General features: G+C 33.7%; 1 protein-coding gene across 2 annotated transcripts; it reads left to right on the top strand.

The window, feature by feature from the left end:
- The first annotated feature begins 9 nt into the window (after window positions 1-9).
- LOC130656351 (uncharacterized) lies at window positions 10-19,479 on the top strand. Of its 2 annotated transcripts, XM_057459188.1 has the most exons (13): window positions 10-1,411; window positions 3,073-3,105; window positions 3,429-3,502; window positions 3,597-3,642; window positions 3,787-3,813; window positions 4,152-4,214; window positions 6,463-6,801; window positions 7,825-7,881; window positions 9,176-9,284; window positions 11,221-11,486; window positions 12,230-12,734; window positions 15,744-15,997; window positions 17,228-19,477. In XM_057459188.1, exons 1-13 carry the CDS (start codon window positions 1,310-1,312, stop codon window positions 17,618-17,620), a joined length of 2,268 nt encoding a protein of 755 aa, XP_057315171.1. In that variant the 5' UTR covers window positions 10-1,309; the 3' UTR covers window positions 17,621-19,477. The 2 variants fall into 2 exon arrangements, with proteins under 2 accessions (XP_057315171.1, XP_057315172.1); XM_057459189.1 differs by lacking the exon at window positions 3,429-3,502 and having other exon boundaries at window positions 1,306-1,411; window positions 17,228-19,479.
- The last annotated feature ends 789 nt before the right edge of the window (window positions 19,480-20,268 follow it).

Genomic DNA, 20,268 nt, shown 5'->3' with positions numbered 1-20,268 from the left:
ACTTCTTTCGTTATATATTTCAAGTAAGTTATTATACTCAAGGAAGGTATTTTTTGTTTTGCACTAGTTGCCCAAGATATATACATCATAAATTCAAAGTTTGAAGCAATGAAACACACTTTGTAAAAAATGAACGTAACTATAAATCGAGGCTGTTATAGAAAAAACACAAAAAACCTTTACACACGTGCATCACGATTCAAAATCATGTGCAATTGAAACTGGGAACAAAGTAGTTTTGTAAATAAGGTCGTTTCAGTGAAATGTGTATGTGTTTTTTTAACTCTTTTTTTATCTTTTCCAATAAAAAAAAATAAAAAAAAATCCAAATGTGTTTTATATCTTCGGAAAGGTTTTTTAATACACTTTTAAATGATATAAGAATAAAAAAAATGTTGGGTTAAATTTTTTGTAAAAAGCAAATTTTAAAAATCCTACTTGTTCCTTTACAGTAGACCTAATGTTATTTAAATCCTTTCTATTGTCACTTTTCTATAATCAGCATCTTATAGAAGGTAAGGTTATAATACAAATAATAATAAAGCCTGTCTGTGTTGTAGTAACGTTGTTTTGTGACTACTTGACTGATTTGTGAGCAAACCAACCGAGATGCATTCACAGCAACTTCAAGGATTTTGTACTGTTTAAAAATAAAATTTATTAGGCATGTTTAGGTTAAGTTTCGTTCATTTATATATTTTTTTTTATTTTCACTTATGAAAAATATACTTGAAATGATGCAGTGACTCAGACAAACTTAGGTCAATTTATGGCGAATATTTTAGGGAATCTTAGGCATTTTTTCTGTTCAAAGTCTGTCTAAACCATGTAAAAAGTTACTTTAAATAATTTGAATAAGATTATAGACACTAGCACTAAATTAATTAATTTTTTAATTTATTTTGATATAAATATTATTTAGAATCACCGAATCCCTTAAGTTTATCATACTTTGGAATAGGACTCAAAAAGTTAATGAAAAGTGTTGGTTTATATGAAAAAAATTGTGGTAAAAATATTAAAAGTCCGTATTATTCGTCAAAAGAGGATTGTTTCCTTTTCCACACGAAAGAAGCTTTTTGTGCATCAAAAGGCTTATAAAGATTTAAATCTTTTGATGTACCTACAGACTTAATGCAGTGAGAAAAAAATTGCAAAAAGTCCTTATCGGCCAAAAAGGGATTGTTTTAGTGAACTGCACTTGCCGCGTTTACAAATGCTTTTTTCATTCTTTCTTTTTTTATGAAGTAACTAATATTTGGGTTCTTACAATGTATCTTTCCACTGTTTTCGATTTAAGTTAAATTATATGTTGAAAGCAGCAAGAGGTTTTATCAGCACGGCAAGATATTTGAGAAGAGACCAAATGATTGATGGACATTGTCACTTGTCAGCTGGTGAATTTGACGAGGTATAGCGCTGTATATTTTATTGTTGCTATATAAATTAAGTAAGTATTTTCTTAGGTGTTTATGCTGTTTTTTAACTGTGGTGTGGAGTATTAATTTCATCTCCAAGCTAGCTAAAACACCAATTTATTAATTGGTCAATTTATTTTCCAAATTTATTTACATTGAACCACTAATTATATATATTAATGGGTTTCAGTTGTTTATTAAGCAAGGATAAGAAAATTACAAATTTCATGAATTTTTTATCTGCACTTTATATACAACTGAAAATATTATTAGTGCATGTAGTGAAGTGAAAGGCAAGCTAAATTATTCATTTTTGTGGATGTAAATTGAAATCTTCTGTTATGTCGAAGTAAAAATTTCGTGACGTGTTTGTTTTGAATTTTTGTTGCAGTCAAAATGTTATTCATACAAAAATTAGAAAAATATTTTTTTTTATTAACCACCTATGAATTCCACAGTCATTGTTTATCTTATTTTCTCACAAAAATACATCCATTAATTATTTTCTTGATTGTCCCTGTTTTCAAAAATCTAATTTATGTTTTTAAGCTATCAGACACCTACTACTATATACTTTAACCTATCAGATGAGGATTACATAAGAAAATTTAACCGTGGTCTTATTATTCAAGACAAATTCTCTGAATTTAACCTGAAGTATGTTTATGTGTGCTAACATTTCATGAATAAAGAAATTCTTTTTTTTTTTAATGACTTTCCCATTTAAATCTGAGAAAGATTAAGTCACCCTTATCAGTTTTCTTACCAAAATTTATGTTTTTTAAGTAAGCAACTTTCGACATCACATGTAAAAAAAAAAAATGAAAAAATCTCCAATGATAAAGAGGATTGAAATATGTTAGGACTCAATCACTTATTTCATAAAGATGCATTGACTTACACAGTTCCAAGAGGCTAGCTCATAGCAACATCATCTAATTGTTGATAATATTTGCCACTAAACATGAAAAATTTATTTCGTAGCAGATCTAAAAAAATCCTTCTTTAGATAAGGCATTAATTTTGTGACGGAAGTGTGGAAAAAGTTTGGCTTCGTGAGTAATGATGGTTTCCTCACGTGGAATATTCGAAATACTTTACCGTACAATAAATCATGTCAGTCAGAGAAAGTCAAGGAGCCATTAACTATTGAGTCATTTTCTTTGAGATGAAAGTTTTTGCACAAAATGTTTTTGCCAAACTTGTTTTTTAATGGTTAAAATAACAGCCATGGTTTATTAATTAAGAAAAAAATAAAACAAGTTTGAAAGTTAAAAAGTATTTATTTGTTAAGTTTTTTGTACACTAAGTACACTTCAGACTTTTTTACTGTTCTGTAAAGACAATCAGACATTCGCGAAAATTTATTATGCAAAATATAATTTCACTGGTATAACATCAATGAGATATTTTGGTGAAAAAAATGTAATAAAAACTTTTTCTCGTTGGGAAATAATTCATCGTAGTGTTTTTTGTGGCAACCATGTTTCTCCTTAAAAGAACACAATTTTCGCAAATTTGCTAGTTTACTTGTGGAAATATTTCCGAAACAGTTTAAACAATTCATCTATTTTTTTTCCGTGGGAGACTATGTTAGTTCATATTATTTGGTCCGTAACTTTTCTAAGAATGTATTTTAACATATTTTATTTAGGATCGAGATGCCTTAATTGAAGCAGCGAAGCAGGTATTGTGAAATTGAAGCCTTGTTCTTGTCATGTCGTCGTTGTCATTCCCCGTCCTCGTCGTTTTTGTCATTCGTTGTCGTTATTTTTTTTGTTATTGTTGTTATTGTTTGTGCTGATGTTGTTATTGTTAATGTTGTTGTCGTTGTTTTCGTTGTCGATGTTATTGTTGTTGAATCTTGTGTTGTTGTTGTCGTTGTTGATGTTGTTGTTGTTGTTGTTATTGTTGTTTTCGTTGTTGATGTCGTTGTTTTTGCCATTGTTTTCATTGTTGTCGTTGTCCTTTTTAGTTGTTGTTTAGTTTTTATTTACATAATCTCTGCAGATAGGAGTTAAAGCTATCATCGCAGTGTGTGAGTTTCCTGCTGATTTCAACAACGTTTTGTTCTTGTCACAAAAGTTAGTGAACTAGTTTTTAATTTTCTGATTTTACCGAACAGTAATAATTTAACAATTCCTGTGTTTTGATTTACAACTTTTATTTTTTTTACAGCTACAAAGATTTCGTCTATCCTTGTATAGGCGTTCATCCAGTGCAGGTGAAACTGTTATTTTTTGTTTTGTAAGGAAGTAGAGAAACAAAATGCGTGTTTAAATTTTGCAAGCAAATATGTCATCAGTACTCAATATAAATTTGGTTTATTTAACATGTCTTTCTGATCAATACTTTTCTGATTTTTCAGCTTGGTAACAGAAGTGTAACGTTAGAGGTATAACTTTTTTTTGCAGATGTTTAACCCTTTTTTAAGATTTAAGAGTATGTATGACTGTGTTCCAGGTTACTAGCTTATGACTGTGTTCCAGGATATCTGCTCATGAATGTGTTGTAGGGTGTCTCCTGATGACTGTGATATCTTCCAGAGGTTATTGACACCCATGAGACTTCTTTTTGATATATTATACGGGTTCGTGTCCATCATCTACTTAAAAAGGGTAGATTTGTGCCTCTTGAAAGAGGGGCTTCTCTTAAAGTAGTAAGATTTTAGGCTAAGTCTAATAATTAGTTGTTCGGCATCTGGTCAGTTATTTCCTGTTTTTTTTATTTTAGGATTTTGAACCTGTGAAACAATTTATCCGAAAGCACCATGACTCTCTAGTTGGAATTGGTGAGGTAGGTCGTTGTGTTGGATACTCAGCAATTTTTTGGAAACATACCCATCACCCATTATTGTCAAATCACTTACCATAATATAACCACATACTCTAATAAATATTTACTGTAGCACCGTTCACAGGGCTTCTAATTGTGCTAAAGTTCATAAAGTTCTCATCTGAATTTTAATTTAAGCAACTTTTAGTTTTACTTCTAATTCTTTAGTATACTTTAAAACTCTGAGGTTAATTTAACCTTTTTACTGAACGCTAACAGGTAACCTGTTGTGCTCACCAAATTTTTTGCAAAGATTTTTCGCGAAGTAAAAATTCTTTAGTGGACAGCTATTCTAAAAGTATTCAGAGTGTCTGTAAAAATGAAATGCAGGCAAGATATTAAATTGTGTTCACTGCCTACGTCCGCTATGGTCAACTGTCAGATACAGTGTGATCTAAACTTGAAACAGAAAGAGGCTTAGAAGCGCCAAACACTGCAAGTAGTAAGGAAATCGAAGCATTTACTAAAACTCAACTTTGATCAAAAGCATATTTCTTCTGTATGAAAAATAAATTAAATATAATAAAATGCTGATCGAGATGTCCTTGTGACGTATGAAGTGCTCTCTTTATGGATGCGTTCCTAGTTTCCGTACAAGCTTCCACTCTCAGCGATGGTCCAAATCTTCTCCTAACATTTTTAAAGGGTTATTTGTAACATAATTGTGTTGCAGAGCATGCGATTTCATCAAATAATAAACTGTTCTCGTAAAAAGCATTATGGGTGTAGTTTAGGGTTCTTATTCCGACACTTTCTTAGCATGTGGTTGTATAAAGGGGGCGCATGGGTATGAGGTGTTTCGTACTTAGGCGTTTCCTTGTGACAATAGCATAAAAACTGAATTTTGAACTATTCAATTTAATAGCTGTTGATAAAAAGATTTATTAAATATAACACCTTGTATATCTTTTTTCAGCTACACTAGAAAATATATATAGTTTTCTACAAGCTCAACGAAATTTTTCAGTTTTCTTCCTAACAAATCATGTATAGGACGCAGTAGTTAAATAAAAAAAAACCCGTTATTACTAAAGTTGATTCTCTTAGCTATCGTGTCGACAGTTTACATGTTTGGCTGTGTTTTCAACTTTAATGTTATCAAGACATAACAGTCAATCACATTGTCAATGATAAAGGGAACAGAGAAACAATTCGAGCGGGCGTTTCAAATGGCAGATGTTGACATTCCGCGGTATTTTATTTTCGTTATTAGAGAAGTTAAAAACTGTTGAATATTCGTTTGCAAAATATTCAATTTAAGTGTCACTGTAAGTTAAAGTTGCAATGGTTTTATCTTTGACAAACTATGCTTAGGACTTAAATCGTATTATGGAAATCGTTCGTTATTTGACGAAATATTTGACAAACAAATTATGTAATATTCGACCATTTATTCGACACCATGCGAATTGTTTAACAATTGTTTAAGACTTTGGCAATTTTTGAGGATTGTTTATAAAAAAAAGTGCGAAGTTAAAAAAAATTTGATGTGTTTTTGATATTTCAATGTAATGGGGAGTATTTTTTTTTTTGGACTAAATCAGTCCTTAGGGCTGATATATCTTGCGAATCCGGTTGAAGATACGGTTCTCGTTATTTTATGTTATTCTTGTTAATTTTTTAATAATTAATTTGTCTATCAATTTTTACAGAATCATAATATTTCTTAAAGTGTTGATTATATTAATATGTAACACGTTTAAAACGCTTTTGATTGTAGAGAAAACTTTAATTCACAACAGACACCACGAAAATCAAGCAAAAAAATATTAAAATAGGATGATTGAACCAGCGCTACTTTAGATTTCTCAATCCTTTTCAATCAACTGATTCAAATTCTGTATCCTTTAAACAAATGCAAATGCAATTCTGAGTGCATTTTAATAACAAGTATTCAAACAAAAAATTTGCTTTAAAACTCCGCTTCCGAAATGTTTTACCCCCTACCAAACTCTCTCTTAAGCTTCTTATTCATGCATTTAAATGAACAGGGAAATATATAGACTGGTAAGGAGATTGCCTTCTGAAAAGTTATTTATTTCAATATATATTGAATAAGCTAAATCAAACCAACTTTGATTCCAATACCTTTATGTTTATTTAAATAAACAAAAGGTGATCTGTTTCCCGAAGACTGGTATCAAAGTGTAAAAAAACGATATTTTTTTCTCACTAGGTAACTAATGTAGTTTTGCTTAATTGTGTTTAGACGAAGACGTTGGGCGGTTTTTTAGTTAAACTTAAAAAATCGTTTGCTCTAGCAATTATGTTTCGCGTTATATTTGTTGCATTATTTTGCGTGCATCGCGTATTTTCGGTCGGTCTCTACAACAGTTTTTTAACTCGCAAAATAGCCAAGACAGACATTCTTCGAGAAATCCAAGTGTTTACATACACGGATTGTTATATGACGTGCGAGCTCGACCCGGAATGTTTTGTTATCGGCGTTAGAGAGCATGAGCATACAGACGAATTAAAGAATTGTGTGTTGATCAAAAAGGATTATTCAACTTCTGCATCAAATAATGAAACGGTGGAGATACTGACAGTAAGTTTCACCTGTTTTTGTTGTTGTTTTGTACTGAATCATTTTCCTCTTTTCTTTTTGATTGTAAGTTTGGTCAGCAGACGTCAGAGTATGAGTTTGCTGCCTGCTGTCGGTTTGTTGCTGACGCTTTGCTGCTGTTGGTTTGTTTCCGTCGGTTGCTGCCGTCGATCTGTGTTTCTTCTTGTTGTATATCGCATCAATAAAATAGTAGACATCAAGGAGTTTACATTGTACGACACACGCTCCTCCTAGTAGACAAGCGTTGTTTGTGATTTTATTAGGTGGACAAAGTCCTGATTGTTTCGAATAATGTAATTGGTTATCAGCAGAAAGTGGCTTAAGAGAGTTGCGCAGTGATTAGTGGAACTTCAAAGACGTTGACGTGATGCTGTTGATGACGATGTTGTCAAACGTGTGTTGTCTTGTGGTCATACCGTTTTAAATTGTTATACACTGGAACGTTGTAGTATAAATGTTCCTACAGGCTCGTAAAATTGCTAATTTCGAAATTTTCGTGAGTGAAAACTGAAAGGCTTATTTTGCGAAAATAATTTTCGCGAACCAAGAACTATTGGTAAATTTCTTGGTATTTATTTTCGCGAATTAGGGCAAAATTCGCGACATTATCTCTGGAAAAATTTTTACCTTAAAGTAAACGATGCGATATACAACAAAAAGAAGCTCAAGCCGATAAGCAGCGAACTCATGTTCAGACGTCTGCTAACCAAACCTGCAACTGAAAAATGGTTTCTTTTCTTTTTTTTTTCTTGTTAGATTTTCAGTTCCATATTTTAATCCTTTGTATTACTTTTTCTTTCTTCTTTTTGCAGCATTTTTTCCGATGCAATTTTTTTTTATCAATTCTCTTTTTATCCCTTTCTGTTTTAATTTGTACTTTTTTTTGCTTTCGTCTTGTTGCTCCTGTTTCTTCTCTTGTAGTTTTTTTCTGCTCTTCTCCTTTGGCCCATTTTTCCGTTTTAGTTTGTAATCAGCTTTTAGGGAGGTAGTCTTTTTTTTATTTAGACATGTGAGGATTGTCTGTCAGAAAGTTTGTCAAGAGTCACAGAATATGTTCCTGCGGTAAGTTATTTTGCTTGTTTGCAGGGAATTTTTAAAGGAGAATTGAGGTCAAAAAACAACCTTAGCTTAAAATGAGCGTTTTATCTTCCTGAATGTACATAAAAACTCTTAGATTTTTATATATAACCATAAATTAGCATTTTTGCAAGGTCACGTGATCAAAAATGTGACGTCACTAGTGCGAGACTTCGAGGTGCGAGGTTTCTAGCCGCAGGTATAAACATTCATTCAGCGATGACGTTCTCAGACGGCGACATAGTTTCATAATATTTGCGAAGATAGCTCTGATAGTTCTGTTGCTAGTAATAAAGATTATTTGTATGGATATTTTGATGAGCCCGAATATAGCAAAGAAGAACTGAAGAAAAGAAAGTTTTCTTCTAGCAGTGACGATAGCGAATATAAAAACGAGTTTAAATCAAGTAGGACAGAAAATCTGCATTGGTGAAATGTATGTTTTTTACGATAATGCCGACATTTATAGAATGTAAATGCTGCTGAGTATGACACTTTACTCAGTGATAAACTTGATTCTGGATGCATAACAAAACATCGCGACTTTGACACATTATGCCTCAATATATCCGTTCTGGAAACTTCTTTCATGAGACACCGTCGATATAATATATACAACTTGGCATTTTACGTCCACAATTGAAATATTATTAGGTCTGAAAGACACATAATAAATATGATAAACAAGTGGCATAGGACAGATATTTATCCTTTCTTAATTTATTCGCTCGAGTTAGTAAGAAAAATCCTAATGCCTTGATTCAGAAGATATATTAAAAATATACAAATAAAAAGTACAAATGTTAAGTGAAAGACAAATCTAAGTAAACGCATTAAGTATAAGAAATCAACAATATTTCAAACATCCTTCTGTCGTGCTACACTCTTTCAATATAAACATTCGACTTTGTGTTTTATGCGTTTCAGCGGCTCTCGTACTTGTGATGTCATTGTCGAATGACATTGCAACCTCATATCTCCCTCAAAAATAAATAAAATTGCATAATGTTTTGGGAACATTTTTGTTTTTATGGTATGAGTGAAATTATAATAAAAAATAAAAAAAAGTCAATTTTGATCTCAATTCTTCTTTAATGTACTAATGTAAGCATACTTTGTAATGCGTTAGGCGTTAGATTTTATTTTGCAAAATGTGTAGTAAATGCGTCCGTACAAAACATAAAAATTTCCTAGGTGGAAAAAAATAGAAAATTATTTAGTGGGGTGACGTGTATTACTCACCAAGTGTACGTTTTGACAAAGGAATAATTCTCTTTAGCCGCCCACTGTCGCTCCTACTACAGGAAGTATTAGTGGTGGTGGTGGAGGTGGTAGTGGTAGTGGTGGAGGTGGTAATGGTAGTGGTGGTGGTAATCTAAATAGCACAGGTATGACGTTTTTTGCATGCTTTAATTGTTTAGTGCTAATTTTTATTTATTCCTTTGTTTGTTTATTTTTTGCCACCACCTTTTGTAAGGATTTAGCGGAAAACTGTGTCAAATTCTGGCAATTTTATGATATACAAATCTTCAAAAATACCTTAAATTGGCTCATTCGCGAAGTATCTCGACGTAACTGATTTGCGAATATTAATATTCGCGAAATATTTCTATTTCATTGGAAATTAATGATTGATGCACGCCTTAGGTGTTTCATGTATATCTAATCTTTGTTTTAAGTTTATCAGTATCATTCTTTGTCTTTTCGAATGTTGTCAATACTAGTCGATGGCCCGTGGAAAAATCCACGGGTTCGACCGTCTTTTTTATACCGCATTACGCACGTCTCGCTATGAGGTATCATTTTGCCTGACAGACGTATACGGGTATTATAATATAGAAGACGGATACGGGTATTGTAATATAGATTTATCCTTTGTTTTTCGAGTGTTAACAATATTTATTCTTTGTTTTTTCGAGTTTTCCAATATTGTTTTTTGATTGGGTGTCCCTACTCTCCAGTGGAGGATTCGAAGTGGGTAAAGGGATGACCCAAGAAACAAGGGCTTCATCAGACGCACAGGCCTTGTTTCTTATACCACTTTTTGCTCGGGTAGTGAAATTGATCCGTGATAGAATCAAAACAACCCGACCTGGCGTAAGCGGTCGGTCATTATGAAGGGTCTGTTAATAACGAAAGGGTTACCTCTATATAATTCTTTCTCGATTTGTTTGTTGGCCATGCTTAACAGATTTGGTTAGTGATTGATAACAAACCACGAACCATTATTAGCGAGGTGAAAAAGGAAAGGGAAAAAATGTGCTGTCTTGTTGCTAAAGAAGACTAAGTCACGTGATTTTATGGGTAAATTAATTGGTAGGTGAAAGGCACCTGTAATGTGTAATTTCACTACCCGAGCAGAAAGCGGTATAAGAAACAAGGCCTGTGCGTCTGATGAAGCCCTTGTTTCTTAGGTCATCCCTGTACCCACACAACATCCTTTCTCTACATACAATACTTCGAATCCACTGGAGATTAGGGACACCCAATCAAAAAACATATTAAAGCTTGGTTCTCACTATGGGCTAACAATGAGTTAACCATAGTGCGCATGACGCGCTAAGACCTTAGCCTATAGTGTGAACGTAAAAGTACCTGCTTAGATCACAGCTGAACTCTTCGTTAGCTCATCGTTAGCCGATTTTTAAAATCCAAATTTTTTGATATTTTTTTTTCGGCTAACAGTGAGATAAGCTCACTTTCAGCAACCTTCAAAGGAAGCCGACATAAATCATGCTCAAATCGATTTATTCGTGTTAAAAATAGTAGTATTTTGTTGTGAAAGGTCATTTTCAAAACTAAAATGGCTGACAAAATTAAAAAAATGACGTTTGAAAAAGAAGGAGAAGAGTTGGTGTTCAGGGTGAAAGATTTTTTCTGCCTTTCTGACCCAAAGCCGTTTTCTTTTTCGTAATTTTGTTAATTCATTTCTTTCCAGGCTACGTCGTCTTCTTCAAAGTAGTAATAATAACAAGACTTTCTTTCTATTTTTATTTTTCGTTCTTTCTCACATTAAACCAAGAGAACCAAGAACCAAGAGAACCAAGCTTTACCAGTGTTCAGCCTTTGTTTTTTCCAAGTATTACTAATATTCAGTCTTTGTTTTTTGAGTGTTACTAATATTAATTCTTTGTTTTCGAGTGTTACCAATGTTTAGCTCTTGTTTTTTAGCGTATTACCAATGTTCAGCCTTTTTTTTTTCCGAGTATTACTACTATTCAGCCTAAATTTCTATGTTTGACGAAGGTCCATTGATGTAACGGGATAAAACAGGGTTGTTGTATATATTTAGTTCAGTACATTCTATCAACTTAAATATTTCAGCCACGGGGTTTTCGATGATCATATCATCCAGGACAACAAGCGTACCCGTGATCATTAAACCTGTCGACAAAACACCAACACATCTTTCGTTTGCGCTTTGGTTGAAGGTAAAAGCCAACGCAATCATTAACTATTCCTATTTTGTTGTGATCTCTTTTCTACCTCCATCCGTCTGTAACGACATCAACTTGACGCAAAACAAAAATTACAAAACCCTTGGATATATGGGACCACGTAGCTCTTCGCACCTGGATGAAAAAGAAACCGTAAGTTGGAATAACCTTTTTTTCAATAATACCCTTATTTGTTTGTGTGCAAGAAAAAAGTCGTGTTCCAAAAACACGAAATGCGATATATAAAGGACGTGCGTCCTGTAGATTTTTTCGCGGGTAACCGACTAGTCCTGTAGATTTTTAATAATAGTCGTATTCTGTTTAAAAAATGTTCACGCGTAGCTTTATCTCGCTTACTTCCTTTACAAAGTAATTTAATTATTTTATGTTAACAGGAAAAAAACATGCACGAAATTTCGCTGTGGGAAATATGTCTGCGAACAATTTTGAGGACCCTTGAACCCGTGAATTTTTTCATTAGCTAAACAACTAGTTTTTAGGAATGTTTTTGGAATATACTCGGTGGATGCTTTATTTGATTTTAGGGTGTTATGAAACTCTGAGTAGCATAAAGCTTATAGAACTCTCCAAAAAAGTCAAATGGCTGTCCAAAATCAAGTTGCTGTGTTACAGAACTCTCCAAAAGTCAAATAGCAATATTACAGAACTCTCCAAAAGTCAAATAGCAATGTTACAAGGCCAGGCTCTCTTACGCAAAAAAAAATTACGTTTTCTCCCATCTTACATATTTTTGGTACTGTTATTTCGTGCATTTGTAACATAAAGTAGCGATGGCAATGAAATTAGAAATTAAAATAGTAATCAGCAATAGTAATCAGTTGTATATTTTTTCGTTCATTTTACGAGGTAAATTTTTAGATCTATTTCCATTTTAGAGTATTGAAGAAGACTTCGGAACGTGGAGACATGTCGCGCTGATGTGGGACGTAGCGAACAAAAAGGTTTATGTTTATGAAAATGCCTTGCTGAAAAAAACAATAGATTCAAATCTTGCCGAGTTCCCTATACCTATGACAAGTATCCAGGTCACTTTAGGCAACGATGTTGATTTAGATTCAGGGAGCTGCGCCGTCAATAATGAGCAGCAAGGTGTACTTGCGGATTACACCGAGTTTTTTCTCTGGACCCGATCAATCTCTGTTGATGAAATTAAAGAGGCATACAATCACAATCCCAATTTGGATGGTGCTTTGTTTACATGGAATGATTTCCACGCCAGTGTTTTGAATGCTGGACTTAAAGGACTATCTCCATTTACTAGTGATTCAACTACTGTGACGACCCCAGTGCCCTGCCCTGTATGCCCTTCTGGTAAACGTTGTCGGGCTGGTGCATGTATATGTGACAAAGTAGGTTTCGTTGGACCAAATTGCACAATTGGTAAGATTTGTAACAATCATATTATTTTCTTCTTGTAATGTATGAGAGAATTCAGACTGGAAACAAAATATTTAGTCTCAGCATTCTTATTAACCAGATTAAATTCCGGGAAGACGCTTTTCCGTGATTTTGACCATTTGACCATTTTGACGAAAAACTCATAGTTTTATAATTTTTGACTCAGCAAAAAACAATTAGTACTTTTAGTTCTTATATTTGCTACTAATCGTCAGCCCGTGCAAAATTTGTCGTAACAGCTAAACAACTAAAGGCTCGATAATCATCAAGCAACCTACAAAAGGCTTATTTAACAAAAATAATAACATTTCAAAAATTTAAAGCCGAAATCCTTTAAGACAATTTATTTCGCTATATATCGCACCAAGATCTCGGTATAAGTTATGCAGAATAGTAAAGGACGGTTTCTTTGTTTTGTGGTGTTATTTATTTTATTTTTTGGGGGGAAATTAAGTACAGGGCACTTTGTACAGGGCAGTTTAATTACATTCGTAAGATTACACACGTAAAAATTGGGTACTTACCTCTGGCGAATGTTTACAAAAAGAGCACAACTTTGACGTTGTTGAACAGGGAGTTTATATATCCTATAGCTACATAGGATTAAGTTAGCTTTTTTTGGTACTAAGTGAAATGAGTCAAATTTAAATGTTATACTTTTTGCTAAATATCCAGAATAACTATAAAATGACAAGACGGAGATTTAGCTGGGTAAAAGTCAAAACTTAAAAAGATAATTACATCACAGTTTCATAAATTCATTGTTCATTGCAACCCCATGTGGACATATATTGTTAGTATGTACAAAATTAATACAATAATAACCGATTACCGCGGGCTGTACCGCACACTCGTTGTGTTACTCGTGGTCACTCGTGGTGCTACTCCTGTGAACTTTTAGACTTACCCTAAAATATAGTTACAACTAATATTAAAGGAATTTTTTTAACTAGCTAGCTAGCTATAACATGGACTTCAACGAGTTATATTGACTGAATACCCAAAAATCAGAAGGAACGAGTTAAAAATGAGAGGAGACGTCGTGTTTTACTTAGTATTTTTATAAAACTGGATATCAGATCATCGTTTTTTATGGACAATGTAGCTAGTAGTTATCTAGCCATGTTGAAGAAGCATCCAGACAAAATGTTGCTGAATCTAGTTATTTTAACTGTTGACATTGTTATTCTTTCTATTCTATGAATATATTTTATCGATAAATGTATTGCAGGAGTTAGATATATAATCATTTCCAATGCTTCTTAAATATTTTTGTTCGTGCTTGTTTACAATTTGAGCTACCATTTTTCTTGACGACGGGCAATACCTCAAAATATCGGCCCGTCGTCAAGAGCGCTGAACCAATCAGAATGCCTAAAAACCCTTATTGCCCGCTTGAAAAATCCAGACGGTTAATAAGGTTGCATACAGATGTGTTGAATCAAAGATAAATTAAATATAGAGGAGTTGTTTATAAGATTACCACAATTAGGAGAAAGAACAGACTTTCAATATTATTAGAAGAAAAATTCCAAATAATTCCAAACACGCAACCATTTTGGTGATATAAACGTAAAACATTTCCAGGCATGAAATCAAATGTTTTATCTAGCTCTTAGAAATTGGGAATGTGCTTCTAAAGCATAGTGCTAAATATCCAATCTAAACTTCATGTTGTATAAATAGTAAAGTTGTGAGAAAGTTATTTTTGTGTTCTGCACTATTTGCTGAACCTGGTGCCATTCATAATTAACTAAACAACTGTATTTGCTTTGGCAAAGTGACAATAGGTTTTAATATTAGCCTGGGGAACGTTAGTTTTTAAAAGAGGTATTGAATCTTAAATGCTGTATAAGCGCTTCATTGGATTTCTTTCACAACAAAATACTAAGCGCTTCATTGGATTTCTTTTACAACAAAATTCTATAATTGCAAGTACTTCACTGTAAATTTTACTTTTTGCTAGATAATTTTTATTTATTTTATAAAAAAAAAATGAAAATCTGCAAACTTTCTTAATGAGAAATAGGACCCTGTTCCGTGAGACAGCATAATTGGCAACATAGGGTATTTTGCATTATCATTTAGAGGGCAGAATGCTAGCCAGCTACAACAGACGTAAATGTATATATATAATAGCTACTCTTACATCCAACCATTATTTAAAAGTATGAAACAAATGTGCTTCTGAAGTGCTGGTATTAGGTGACTTAAAATCTCAAAATAGTATTATCAAGTTGTGACCGAATCACCCATCATTAGACATCAGAAATTTTTATTTTGAATAGATATTTTACAAGGATAGCCATTTTAGGAATTTATGCAAATCTGTTAACAACATGGGTCCTTGAGAAAAAATATATATATAACGGTATTAAAATTGTCTACATATAATGTTCAGTAAAAACTATGGGTAAAGGTGAAGAAGAAACACAGCTAGTGAAAAAGTATTGAGAAGACTCTATACTAAATATACAGTTCATGTCAGATATGAGAGTTTAAATGATATTCAAGCCTTTTTTGAATGTTTCGCAATGGTAGAAAGCCCATCGTAGAACATAAAAATTGACCCCTGTGGCATTCCACTAGTTGTTGGATGTTCATCGGATAGAAAGTTATTATATTGCTAAAATCTAGGAAACAAATAATCTGCTAAACACTCGCGTTTTTTGTTCAACAATACCAAAAACTTGTTAGTTTTGACAATAATTTACCATTGCTAAACATGTCGAAAAATAAAGCTTTAACTATCACTTTTGATTTCATAGAGGCCAGGAAGATTGTAATAGCAAGTTCAGTAGAGCAACAAGGTCCTAAACCAAATTTTGAATATTACGTCAGGCAAATTTTTAGCAACTTTAGGTTGAAGTCAGAATTTTGCTAATAAAAAATGGAGTTGCTTATAAAAAAACAAACCCTTGTAATATTGATTACGTTATAAAGGAATGAATCATTTTGAATGACTTATCGGCAAATTTCTTTTACTTTTAGATGCGGCATTTACAGCGACACTTGCACAGCGTACAACCAAGGTGCCGATTCTAGTGAAAAACACATCAACGATACCAACCAAGCTCTCCTTTTCTTTTTTTATCATGTTGACTTCCAGTGCTGTCTTCAAGTATTCCCTCCCATTGGTGGTCGCCTTTCTTCCTTCCATATTCAGCTGCAACGAAATCTTCTTGGCACAGGGTTACACTTACAAGATCTTGATCGATGAAAGGTCGCTCATAGTGGACAACACGGTACAGAATTTTTCAGATATGTTTATTTTATAAGCGTGGCGTTTAGGAGCATTTTCAGGCGCAGGGGAGTTTTTTAAACCTATCGCTTAGCCTTGGTGAATCGTGTGTTTTATTGAGAGCAAAAATTATACACAATAATATTTCTATACCGTGTAAACCTTCCTATTCTTGTTCTTTTGAAGCCAAAAACATGACAATTTAAACACAAAGGCTGTTTTTCACTTTAAAAAAATTTTCCGCGGAACAGCACGAACAGGAACAGAAGAGCTTCTGAGCATGCGTACTGCAAATGGTTACACAATGTGAGTGGAAAGTTTTCCTTTCCGATCCGTTTCGGGAAAAGTTGAATCAAGTTCAACTATCTTTCTTTTCGTTCATTTAATTTATGATTTATTTTATAAGGATTACGCAGTGTGTAAAAATTCCCAGCAGAAAATTTCCTCTTCTGTTCTTGTCTGTTCCGTTCCGCAGAAAATTTTTTTTAAATGGAAAACAGCTTTAACTTAAGCATACTGTACTCTGATTGATGCATTTCCAGATGTATGTACGACACATCGATTTTTAAATTCCTTGTCAAGGGTTTTTGCTTCTCGTTTCACCCCTAAACACTATAAAAGGTTTAAATTGACCCGTCTAGTTTGCAGCGAAGCAAACACTTACTATGCATTTGTCGTGTGCAGTAGTTTTCAGACAAACTTATTTTGTACCTTGAACATCAACGGTTGTATTTCAAACCATGTCATCCCATGCGTCTCGTCCATTGGCTTAGTGGTAACAAGTTGCGCGAAGCGAGCCTGGAAAATGCGTTAATTCGAAAGGGGTGTTTAATTAAGAGGGGAGTGTATTTACAAAATCAACTTCCATATGGGACGTTTAATCAAAGTGGGTGTTTAATTAGAAGATGGCATTTAATCAATCATTAACGGTAGCTTACTTTCAAATAAATGTCTTTCTAACTTCGTTTTTGCTAATTATGTTTTGTTTATAAACCTTGTTTCTTTCACCGCTAAAACGCCGCCATCTTTTTTAAATTTCTGCCTTGAGATTTGCCTCTTTGTGACCACATCTGCTTAAAATGCTACCTTACATTTTATCTTCAATATTGCGCGTTCGGCCATCAAACGGCCATCAAACTTTGCTTCGCACTATGATTGAATACTAACAGTACTTTAAATTTACGTTTTTAATCGAAGAAGGGAAAGTAACTAACATAGCAGTATAATTTTTTAGAACATACCTCAAGATATTGGAAAATGGAACCATATCACAATCCTGTACGACACTTCTGCAAAAAGTATTAAACTCTACTTGAACGCACAAGAAGTTTACTCTAAGACTGTATCGACTCTACCTGTACCTGGGCCTGAGATGCACAGCATGATGATAGTCCTTGGCAACGATGCTGATCCGAGTGGTAGCGATTGCGTGGTGGACAACAGTAATCAGGGCATTAAAGGAAAATTTACTCATTTCTTCGTCTGGAATAGACATCTGTCTTTAGAAGAAATTAAATCAGCATACTTTCTGGATCCTCCATATGACGGGATGTTTGTGTCGTGGGACGAATTTCGCGCTCCGACAGCCGCTTCCGAAGCTACAGTTGATGTTTTTCCATTTAACTAAATTGATGTCATCAATGTTGCATGTTACATGGATGTCTTGCGGTGATTTTGCTAAAATCTGATCTTCGCACGAATCTTTTTTTTTTTTTTGAAAATAGAAATTTTGTTTGTTTAGACTTCGCAAGCCAAGTCCTGCACTATGAAGGGATTTTTTACGATTTTAAGCAAAATTAGTTAATTGCAATGATTTGTTTTCTGTTAATAAGAAAAATATTTGGGAAAACGTCTCTAAATGGTCTCGATTGTTTTTTAAATGCGAATATGGGAATATATTATAAAAATGTTAAAATTTTTAAATCACAGTTTTATATAACAATTGATTCATCCTTCGGGAAAAAAATCTTCCTGCTTTTTTTCAGCTTTTTGTTTTTGCTTCTAGCTTAAAAATTTCTGTCTGTCTGTCTGTCTGTCTGTCTGTCTGTCTGTCTGTCTGTCTGTCTGTCTGTCTGTCTGTCTAGGTGAAGGTTTTATATGGTTTAATAGTATATAAATGTTCTCAATATTTTGTGAGTTAGTAGTTATAAGTATCTTTAACCTTTTATGTGTGTTTTCTATTAAAAAAACAACGTGTATATGGTTTCCGTATTTTTGCGACATAACTATGGTTACCGTAAATTCGCGAAATAGTTATCTTTTGAGTGGCTGCAATTTTTGAGAGCTTGTAGTGTAAGTGAACTTCCATAAAATTAAAAGAGAGTCTCTGATGTTAACATCGTAGTGTCAGAACAAAAAAACGCTTTAAATCGTTGTTGTGTGTCATTAAATAATGGATTTATTAGTGTCTTTTTTGCGGCATTTCATTGGTTATTTTTAATGACGTGCTCAGCCTACACGAGGCCGTATTACCATCGAAACGTGACGAAAACAAAACGAATGTAAAGACAAATGCATTCTTTGAGCTCTTACACCGCCACAATACAGCAGAAATATCGATTGTTTAAGAAAGTAGAATTTCAGTAAACTTGATATAACATAACAGCAGAATTGAGTATCATTAAATGTAAAACAAAGTTATGTACTTCCATTCCTTTGAATAATGTAAAAGAAATTTCTCGTTTTTTGGCTCTTTTTCTAAATGGGTAAAGAGCATCACATTTTTTTAGTGCTCTGCAAAAATTTTACTTTGCAGGCGTGCAGACCGAGTAACCGACGTCGAAAATGCGCTAGCTGCACTTTCCGCAACGTTCGCATCATGGGACAATCCATTTCATCACCCGGGAAGGTCCGAGATATGGCGGCACCAATATTATTTCTGTTATTTACAAACGTAATTGTATCAATAGTCACACCAGCCAATCAACATAAGCCCACCGTAATCCTCCCCCTCCCTTGTAGTACTGTTTGAGCGAAATTCAAATTTAGTGAAAGTTTAGCTGAGTATCCCGGCTACAGGTGACTGTCATTCTTAATTGTCTGATATGATAGTACTTCAAACTTCTGGATCAGACATTTTTGTCATTTGACTTAATGCAGGAAGATTACTTCTTTTAATAAGGTAAAATAAGGTCAACGTGAAAAAAACACGAAAACGAGGTATGTTTATTTGTAGGGGTAAAACTAGGTAATAGGGCAAACATATCACAGACGGATTCCGAGGCTAAGTGTGATGTCGAACAACTAGTAAGCTAGTTTCATGTGGCAGGTCTACTTAAAATGTTGCTGAATTGAATTCTTTCGATGGGGAGTCCTGCATCACTTTTCTTTGCAGCACACATGGTTATACTTCCTATGCATTCCGCCTTCCCATTATCTTTACCACTACTCCTGACACCATCGTATGACTCCTCCCACCCACATCACTACCCACATCATTTTATCACCTCGCACCACTTAGAGGGGGCTTTTGGTGGTTAATATTTCTTCAACACCTTCTTTAGATCGGTCTCGATTTTACGCCACGATATATCAACTCACTGGAGGATAAAGAATCTCAAAGAGATGTTTTTCGACAACAAGTGAGTCGCTTCTTTAATTAAAGGATGGGGTTATATAGGTGTTTTAAAAATAAACCGTGACGCGTCGAAACCGTCACAAACCATACGCTGTGTCGTATATAATATGTGCCGTCAATGCCAAACATGAAAGCGCCAAAACACAGAAATTATGCCATGTGTGCAATTTTTTTCCTCCAAAAACGAATAATATCTGATTATGAAGCTTTAACAAGGATGAGAAATAGCTTATTATTGAATGAAGCCCAAATGAGAAGAAAATCGCGAAATTTGTATATGGTTCGTGCTTCGAATAAATACTAATTTAAATCGTACAATACTTGTTGGTTTCATATCAAGACATTGCCACCCTGTCACCGCACGCGTGCAACTGAGTTGAAGTTGTACTTCCACAAGGCATCCAGCAAATTAGGAAATATCAAGAAAAGCCTAACGTTCTCCTCTTGGAGAAATATAACTAAAACCTGCGCAGTATTGGTTTTTGATATACATATATTCTTGTTCTGAGTTTTTATCAGTATATATTCTTCTAAGGTTGATTAACCTGCGAAATCCTTGTGTTTCAGGGAAGTAAATGATATGTCTTTCCAACATAGTTCTTTTAGACTATCAGGGAAAATGAAGAAAATTTGAGGTGTGTACCAACTACTCCAGTTCTTAATCACGATTTTTAAAACCTTAGGTTGCTTTGGCGAAA

This window comes from Hydractinia symbiolongicarpus, chromosome 9 (assembly GCF_029227915.1).
Source record: "Hydractinia symbiolongicarpus strain clone_291-10 chromosome 9, HSymV2.1, whole genome shotgun sequence".
NCBI classification, from domain to species: Eukaryota; Metazoa; Cnidaria; class Hydrozoa; order Anthoathecata; family Hydractiniidae; genus Hydractinia; species Hydractinia symbiolongicarpus.
This window is presented reverse-complemented; position numbering and strand designations above follow the sequence as displayed.

What these genes read in the sequence shown, in the direction of transcription:
- LOC130656351 (XM_057459188.1), top strand. Translation starts at nt 1,310, where the DNA reads ATGTTGAAAGCAGCAAGAGGTTTTATCAGCACGGCAAGATATTTGAGA. An exon ending in TCACAGAATATGTTCCTGCG is followed by an intron (nt 7,882 to 9,175) that starts GTAAGTTATTTT and finishes AATTCTCTTTAG; the next exon opens with CCGCCCACTGTCGCTCCTAC. An exon ending in CGCTCATAGTGGACAACACG is followed by an intron (nt 15,998 to 17,227) that starts GTACAGAATTTT and finishes ATAATTTTTTAG; the next exon opens with AACATACCTCAAGATATTGG.